This window comes from Trachinotus anak, unplaced genomic scaffold (assembly GCF_046630095.1).
Source record: "Trachinotus anak isolate AG129_WGS33_773 ecotype Australia unplaced genomic scaffold, CSIRO_AGI_Tana_v1 ptg000001l, whole genome shotgun sequence".
Taxonomy (NCBI): domain Eukaryota; kingdom Metazoa; phylum Chordata; class Actinopteri; order Carangiformes; family Carangidae; genus Trachinotus; species Trachinotus anak.
In genome coordinates this window covers 20,014,496-20,023,276 of record NW_027273852.1, presented here as the reverse complement: position 1 = coordinate 20,023,276, position 8,781 = coordinate 20,014,496, and the positions used below count along the sequence as shown (strand labels likewise).

Here is an 8,781-nt window from a genome sequence, read left to right as displayed (position 1 = left end):
TTTCCCCTGTTTGGTGGATCATGGAGCTGTAACAAAACAGGGAAATAACTTTTAGTTGAGTGAACTGTGAACAGGCTGCGTTTGAAATATAATGAAATATTTTTATTATGGTAATATAATATATTTAACATTCTTATATAATATATTTATATTTACTTTATTTATATTATAGTCATATTTATATTATTCTATTAAAATACTATATATACTACCAGTAAAAACAACATGACCTTGAATCATTTATTATGATGTCACATTTTTTATCAACACTTCCAAACAACGTTTTCCGTTTGATTTTCGGTTGTTTAGCTCTGTAATAGTCGGTGTGTTGTAGTTACACTCAAAGGTGCAATAATCAACAAAGTTGGACAAATGAAGACGGAGGAACCCGCCTGACCGGACACGTACACGGAGGTGAAGACATGTATTTGTGAGTAGGACGGACAGACCCTGTCAATCCGTCAACAGTAGTTACCAATTAGCTTAATTAGCACACGAAGGTCGACTTAGCCTCTAAAACCGACTGAAGCCCGCCATTTTGTTTTATATATCTATATCTATATATATATATATATATATATATATATATATATATATATATATATATGTTTTAAAATCATTTTGAGAAGTCGGTGACAATGACGGCGCAACAGGTAACAAGCGAGTTAAAGAGTTCAGTTTTAGATTAAGTTGTGGTTACCCTTGGTTTGATATTAGCTTAGCCGTAGTTAGCCATCTTAACTTAGCCTAAAGTTAGCTAACGGTCGTAGTCGTAATGGAGCGTTGTTAACAGTTTGCCTCAGCAACCGCTGCTCGTTACCGATGTTTTGGAGGGCAACTGAACCCATGACTGTTTTCCAGACAGTGTGGCCATGCTTCCCGCTAACGCTGCCGTATGAGGTGTCCCTCTCCGGGCCTTCATACGTGACCAGTGACTATGCGGGCGTGATGGTTCAGTCGCAGGTGATGCCGTGTTTTTACGGTACAGTCATCACAAGGCCAAGTCAAAGTAAGTCCCCGGGGTGACCGTCATTCAGAAACAACACGTCTGTGAAAACTTAAGTGGTCCTCAAAGCGGGTTCCGGCGACCCCATGAGTCCTTGAGGGGGTTCTTCGAGGTCACCAGCAAAAGGGGAAATATTTATTTTCACTATATTTCCATCCACAAGCAACACAATGACTTTTTTAGTCATGGGTTTCAAACACTTTGTCATAAAACATCTAGAAGCAAAAATCTTATCAGATGAGGGTCCGTGATCTAATTTGCATCCGTTTAGGTCCTTGATGTGAAAAAGTTTGAGAACCTCTGCACTGGATGAAGTGTTATTTAGGTATAATGACAAGCTACAATGTGACAGGAATCTCAGCATAAATGCATAAAGCTGTTTCTGGTTAGGCTGTATATGCCTGTACATTTATCACATTAACCACATATGATTCCTAACCTATCATCTTCAAATGTTGTATCTCAGGTTGTTGACATTCATCCTTTTTCAATCTCACTGTGGTTTCTCTTTCAACAGAAGAGAGCAGGAAGTTCTTTCTGCACAGGTATGCAGCAGTACATCTAGTTATATCACTGCAAAGGAATATGTGCTATATAACTAACATTGATTGTTAACTAACAGTTTCTTTTCATCTTACAGGTCTGTGTTTGATTTGGTGGATGCTCATCCTTACCTTTCATTAACTGACCCCAAGTTGCTCAGCTGGTATCTCCGTTTGTCTCCAGAGGACAGACAGATCATACTAGGTATTTTTTTAAGGACACAACTTAATGCCAGATAGCTGGTGGTTTCATTCGGTTTAATCAGTTTAATTTGTTGGATAAAAGACATGTCTAGATAGAGAGATAGAATGGTGATCACTTTATCATCCAGATGGAAATTTAGGCATGTAGTAGGATATTCAGCACAGACCATACAAAAGTACAACTAAAGTAAGAACAGCTAAGGCTGTAAAAACACAATAATAATTAATAACAAGCGGGCAAAGACGGAATATTATCATGCAATAACAAATTATTAAATTATTAAATCAGTCAAAAGACTAAATAAAATACTGTTGCAATTAAAGGAGAACTGTACATAAATGTGCAGAAGGTAATGTGCAAGCGGAGGTCATGCAGATAGAGGAGCAATGTGCAGTTAACCATTTGTAAAACAGTATAAGTTCATACAGAAGAAAGTCCAGCACAGTTCAGCCCAGGTTGTCAAGGCTCATCCTCCTCCTCTCAACAAGGGCATATGGTTCTGGGGATGAAGGACTCATTTAGTCTTTTTGTCAAGCAGCTCAGTGATAGCAGCCTGCTGCTGAATGTGTGTCTCTGAATGACCAGTGTGCAGTGTAAGTGGTGGTTTGCATTGCCCATTACATGCAGGAGTTTGTTCGTGGTTATACACAAAACCAAACATACACAAAAAAGAAAAATGACACAGTGTTTACTGGACAATTCCAAATGGGTCTGTGACAACTTGAAGGGATGATTGCAACTGTACAGCCACAGAAAAATAAAAATAGAACACAAAAATAAAACAGTAACACATTGAGACAAGATAATTCTGGATTATTATACTGACAGAAATGCTAATGTGTGTTTGAATGCAGACATAACAGTTTGTTTGTCACAATGCCAAATCCATGTGCATGTTTACTGGGTAATCTAGGCTTCCTGACTGTATGTGCAGTATACACACATGAATGTATGACCCTGTGTCGTACGTTAGTGTATGTGAATGCCAGAGATAAAAGAAAAGATATAAGAAGTTAGTTGAAGTGTTAGTTTAGTTTCAGTCAAATTCAGTATGATAATTTTTTCTCTTTTGCAGATGAAGGAGGGTTTCACCAGTTTCTGCAAAGACATCCTGCCTTAGAGCTGTCGAGGCATCATGTTTATGTGAAGTGTAAGTCTATTGAGATGCTATAATCCTCTAATATCTGTGCTTACATTAAGATTAAACAAGACCATTTTTTATAACAAATGCAGGTAACATTGCAAGCGGCAGCCCTGTCCAACCAACCATGACCTCCAAAAAGCAGAAGTACGTTTCACAGACCTGCTAACACACTGCATCACTGAGTGAAGGATTCATCAGTTTTACTGTGATTTATTAATGAAACCCTGTTTTGTTCACAGATCTAGAACACCAGGTGCAAAGACAGGCATTTGTGGTAACACACACACACACACACACACACACACACACACACACTGATTCACTTTTTTATTTAAGTGCAAGAATCATCTGAGATTTTAAATGCATTATTCAGGTTTTTTTCTGTAAATTTTCTCTGGGTGCATGCACTGGACTAGGATGGGAAACACTGACTTGTGACAAGTCTACACCTTCCATCCAATGGAGAAATCATTGTGTCTTAACATTGTTCTACCTGGATGAATGAACAACATGAAGAAATCAGTGAAAAACACGAGGTTTAAGCCTTGTCCGGGAAACAGCTCCCTTATTTAATGAGATCAGAGTTTTAATAGACAGTTGGTTCATTAAAACCTAATTTCAGCTTCACAGTTCTGTTTGTTTGCATCTCCTGCAAGAAATGCCCCATACACATCTGGAGTTGGAGATGCTTCACAATAATGTGAGGGAGAACTTGACCCTACTTGGCTGTAGCAACAACAGGGACAGATCACAGCCACGTCAAGAAGACTGCCACACCAAACAGATGATTCACCTGCATGACAGCTTCCATACAGCCTACAGCAGCCCCATGGCACAGGAACCAAGCCACCAGGGGGCCCACAGAGAGGGGGTATAGATATGTTAAAATGTTTCTATGCAGTTCTCTATTTGAGCAAAAATGTGAATAAATGTGATTTTTTTTCACCACTGTCCCAGTTGAAAGAAGAAAAGCCATCAGTGCAGATGACCAGCAGTGTCAGCAGTGCATCTGTGCAGGATCCAGCAGCCCTGGCCAGCTTCTCTCTGGACATGGAGCTGGAGCGATGCCGGCAGAGGGGAAAGCCTGAGCTCAGGCGCGAGTTGTCAGTGACACAAGGACAGAGTGCAAACTTCACATATGCTGAAGTCAGTCCATTACAGTGAGTATGATTCCTATGGCTCACACAATACATCATTTGTTAATTTCATGTGGAAAGTTAAAATTGTCATTAGTCCAAAGCTAATGCTTAGATCAACCCAAGCAAACCACATCCTACTACAAAAGATATTTGTTTTAACTTAATGCCACAGCTGTGGTGTTTCCATTTTGTAGTTTTTGTTACTATGAATATGCTTGGATATCAGCTGTTACATATCTGAAATATTTGGCAACAAAGATAAGTTTTCAGTTCAGTCTCTTCATATGTAAATGTACATTCAAGTCTGCTTTGTGTTTCATCTCATTGTCTATCATTAATACATATTTTTATGAGCAATATTGTTTTATGTTACAGGTCAACAATTGAAAAGGAGTTTCTACAGGAGTACTACAGTTTTGACAGCACTGAAATGGATGATAGAGAGTGCAATAACAGAGGCATGGAACAGGTGAACTGTCCTTTTGAGAAAAGCAGCACAATAGAAGGGTATCAGGATTACATGGTCAGTGGAAACGAGTACACTGTAGACAATAATGAAGACAATCAGAGTGACAACTTCCATAGCATCATGGAGGACGATAAGAGCATCCTTGTCTGTCTGGCCCCCGAAGGACTGAAAACACATAACAACGGGGTTGACTCAGGTCCAGGCAGCACTAATAGTGAAGCAATGGACGACACCAGTGAGACCATGACGTCAGTTCAGTCTCACATAAAGATGAGCACTTCAGAAAAATGCACCTCCCCTATGCCTTGTGCTTCCACCTGTGACATTATGGTTGGCACTGAGCTGACACCGTGCACATCAGCTTTCACCCAGTCTGAGGATCCAGAAACAGCTGACAAGAACATCATCACTGAAGTCCACATGTCAGATCTGGACTATGTTGCTAAGGTAAGGTTGGAACCAAGGAGCTGTCTTTATAGTAGCGCCAGAAAAATGTTAAACAACCTCTTTTCAACCTTTCAGGAGTTTATGAAAATCAGAAGAGAAAAACAGCAGAAAGAGACAATGAAAAGGTGAAGTATCAGATACAGACAATCCCACAATAAACCTGTCAACAGGAATGTTTCTTCTGCTGTTGTATGACTGATGTTTTTCATTATATTTTTTTTTTTTTCCAGTTCAGGTTGTAAATTGAGAAAAGAATGTGACTGTAACCAGCGTGCTCAGCGAGCAGAGCTGTGCCTCCTGGCCCTGCAGTACTTCATGTGCAGACAGCACTGCTGGAGGCTCTATTATACCTCTGCTGAGGGAGGCCAGCTCACCGCACTGCATGGAGATATGAATCAATATTGGTCAGTTGTTAACCTCTGTTTCAAATTATCAAAGATGCTCTTTCATTGCAGTCAATGGTTGTCAAACTCGAATGTAATATATTATCCAGGGCAATTCTTCTAATGCAGATCAACAATGCAGAAAGGAAGCCAGCTGTTCAGGCCGACCAGTATTAACTTTAATTTTTCCACTTTCTTGTCAGGCCAAAGGACCCTACTGCAGAAATGTTAAGTGTCCTGCAAAAACTGGAATCTGATTATAATCAGATGAGGGATAAGATCCTGGAAGGGGTTCCTCTGAAGCAACTTGAGCCTCTGTCCGTTGACTCTGAGAAGATAACGGCAGGAGCAAGTTACATCCCTGCACAGGTAACACTCAGCCTTCTCACCTAATAGAGACAGAATATTTAAAAGTGGTGGTAATTTCAGATGTTGTTAACATTGATGTTGTCCCTGTTTAGGTCATCGGTGACGTGCTGGGAAATCTTCCTTCTTGGTATGTTAGAACAGATATGCATGTGTGTCTGTAATTCATTTTCAACAGTTTAGCAAGCTAGACATTTGACTTTGTAGACACTCTAATGTTGTCTTGTCTGATCCTAAGGAGCTCCCTGGAACCGCAGGAGAGTAATACAGCAGGTCCCAGTGATCAAAGCAGCAATGGCTGCCAGGTACGCAGATCAGACTGAGATGTTAAAGAGGACTACTACTAATGGCATATCTTTGTTGCTTCATTTCTGCTGACTGGGCACAGTTTCGCATTAAGTCATCAGTTTGAACATCTTTTCTTTCTTTCTCAGGACAGTCAGAGACAGGAAAAGCAGGCCAAGAAGGAGAACAAAGGAAGGAGAGCCGTCACTCTTGTCCCCCAGGATAGAGGTGCTAACCATGATGCACACAAACCAGAGAGAAGCAGACAAATGAGCACAAGCATCTCTCTCATGTCTTTAAATAATAACCTAGAAGTAGCTGATTAGATCAAAGATGTGCTGTTCTGTGTGTGGACAGGAGCTGCAAGCAAAGAGTTCAACATGAGTGAGGCTTGGTACGATGCTGAAGAAGACCTGGAGCCTGCAGGACCTGCTGCAGCTGCTGAGACGGGAGAGGACCCAATAGTGGCTGCAGAAGATAGAACCAATGGTAAGTGATCAGTGGATGTAGCTGAAGCTCTACAGCCGTAAATGTGGAGGACTTTGAATTCATTTAGGATCAGATCCTCAGAGGTGAATTTGTTGTAACCACAGAATCTGCCAGTGAGGAGGCGAAGAGCTCAGTACTCTGTGTTTCCGACCTGCCCAGTAATGTAACAGAGGTGAGTTCTGCTGCCCACTGATCAATCTCAAAACAGGATTCATGTGAATAAGTGATGCTACTGTTGTGATGTGTGATTCAAAATAGATTTATGTTGGAAATTTTAAATAGGAGTTTTGATTTTTGTCATAATTACCTCTTTTAACCTGAATGCATTGTATGGTGCTGTTGTAGCCAGCAGGGGGCAGCACAGGATTTAACTGAAACTTTGTCTTTGCCAGAGTGACGTGATGCTGTGGTTTGAGAAATACTGTCCCTCAGAAGTTCATATCTCTGTTTTAAAGAATGATTTGAGGTGAGCTACATGATAACATCTGTTGTTACTACTCATTACTCATGACATTACTCACACCCCATTGTCCGTGTATTAGATTCATGTGTTTTGCATGAAGCAGTCGCATGTCATTCAGCTTTTACTATATTCAAAGTCTTTATTCAACAGCCAAGTCTAAACCCTCCATGCAGCTGCTGCAGCAGCAGGTTCTAATGTCAAAACAATCTACTTCCAAAATCGACTCATTAACGTCAGTGTAACGACTGTCTGTCTGGATTACTGTGTTCTCTAGAGTTGCCATAGTGATGGTAAATGGCGCCCAATCTGCCGAGGCTGCAGTGAGAGGGCTGAATGGCTTTGGTGTGGAAGGCCATACTTTACATGTGGAGCACATCGATGGAGCTGTCGGTGGGAGCCAGAGCCAGGCCTCTGCCTCCGCCAGTCAGTCCTCACAGGGCGACACCAAACCACAACCACCCAAAACCGACCCCAGTGGCCCTGAAAGGAAGGTGAGAGTGTGAGTAGGAAAAGAATAATAAGATCTTCTCCATGTAGCAGAGTGGTGGGCTTTGTAGAAGTGATGAAATAACGCTGCAGGCACGCTGCTGGCCACCAATGTCGTTAGATGCTGATATTTGGTTGAATGAAGGTTGTGACATCAAATGCTAATCTGATGTAGAACTGACTGCAGCTGACACTGATGTGTTGATGGTCTTAAATTCTGTCTTCAAACGTCTCATGCCAACAGCATCTTGACCAGCAAAACCAACATTTCGTGTCAGGGCCCCTGACAGCTCTGAAATAATCTATAGAAAATTAATCTGCGACTGTTTGAATCAATAATTTCAGTCATGTGAGGATTTGTCATATATGAACGTGAACTGGATATCTGTGGGTTTAGACTGCTGCTCAGATGAGACACCCCGACTCTTTAATCATGTCAGTATAATAAGAATCAAGAAAATAATTAACAGATTAACCAAAGATGGAAATAAGTATTCGTTTCAGCCTTAAAATAAATATCATGACTTCATAGATTATTACTGTATATTAATTTGATAGAATCCTTGAAATTTAAACAGCTGTATGTTTTTTATGCTTTGGAGTCGTTGCTTTTGTCAATAAAAACATATTCTCTGTCCTCTCTAGATGATGTGTCCACCGTCTCTCAGCTCCAGCATCAAGCACAGGAAGGTGGTCTGCATCTCACCTACTGCAAAGGGAGCCTGTGTGCCCCAGCACTACGGCATCATGGGCAGCTTCAACACCCTGATGGCGGAGCTGATGCAGCTCCACCCAGATATCGGGAAGCAGAAGATTGTGGACACTCTGATGGAGCTGAGGGTCAAGCACCAGGGCGTCCTCAGCGGTTTGCCTCTGCGGACCATCAGGGAGATGACGTCCGAGCTTCTGACCAGGCCAGCGACTGACACACAGCTATGAGGAAGCAGGGCTCAAAACATGAGAATTTTTGGTGATACCTGTAATTTGTTACTTTTGTTAGAATAGGATCACAACCCCCTAGAACACAAATATGCCAAGGGAGGGGGAAGCAGCTAATGTGACAGCAATCAGATATAAGTTAACCTCATCTGAAAAAGTTAAGATAGACTTAAAAAGTAGTTGATAAAAAAACATTTGTTTATGATTGTTATTGAGGTTTGTTGTAGCTTCAAGATTACATACAGTTGTGTATGCAGCAGCTTTGTTTGTAGTTTACATCTGGTTTCAATAAAAGTATCGATGAGCACTTCACCACCACTCTGTGTTCGGGTCCTTTAAATCAGCTGTTCACGCAACAAATCCATGGCTCCTAGACCACAGTTCCCAGGAGCCACCACTAGGAGTCCGGAGCAACTGC

General features: G+C 41.2%; 1 protein-coding gene across 6 annotated transcripts; it reads left to right on the top strand.

The window, feature by feature from the left end:
* The first annotated feature begins 257 nt into the window (after positions 1–257).
* rbm44 (RNA binding motif protein 44) lies at positions 258–8,675 on the top strand. 6 transcript variants are annotated; one of them, XM_071483203.1, is made up of 21 exons: positions 258–414; positions 862–1,009; positions 1,524–1,551; positions 1,647–1,753; positions 2,829–2,903; positions 2,987–3,041; positions 3,137–3,171; positions 3,554–3,768; positions 3,855–4,057; positions 4,412–4,952; positions 5,028–5,077; positions 5,183–5,356; positions 5,539–5,704; positions 5,797–5,831; positions 5,940–6,006; positions 6,136–6,214; positions 6,344–6,475; positions 6,580–6,647; positions 6,868–6,941; positions 7,213–7,429; positions 8,070–8,675. In XM_071483203.1, the coding sequence occupies exons 2-21, from the start codon at positions 949–951 to the stop codon at positions 8,361–8,363; spliced, it is 2,676 nt and encodes an 891-aa protein (XP_071339304.1). In that variant the 5' UTR covers positions 258–414; positions 862–948; the 3' UTR covers positions 8,364–8,675. The 6 variants fall into 6 exon arrangements, with proteins under 6 accessions (XP_071339304.1, XP_071339330.1, XP_071339312.1 ...); XM_071483211.1 differs by having other exon boundaries at positions 265–414; positions 866–1,009; XM_071483220.1 differs by lacking the exon at positions 258–414 and adding an exon at positions 443–653 and having other exon boundaries at positions 866–1,009.
* The last annotated feature ends 106 nt before the right edge of the window (positions 8,676–8,781 follow it).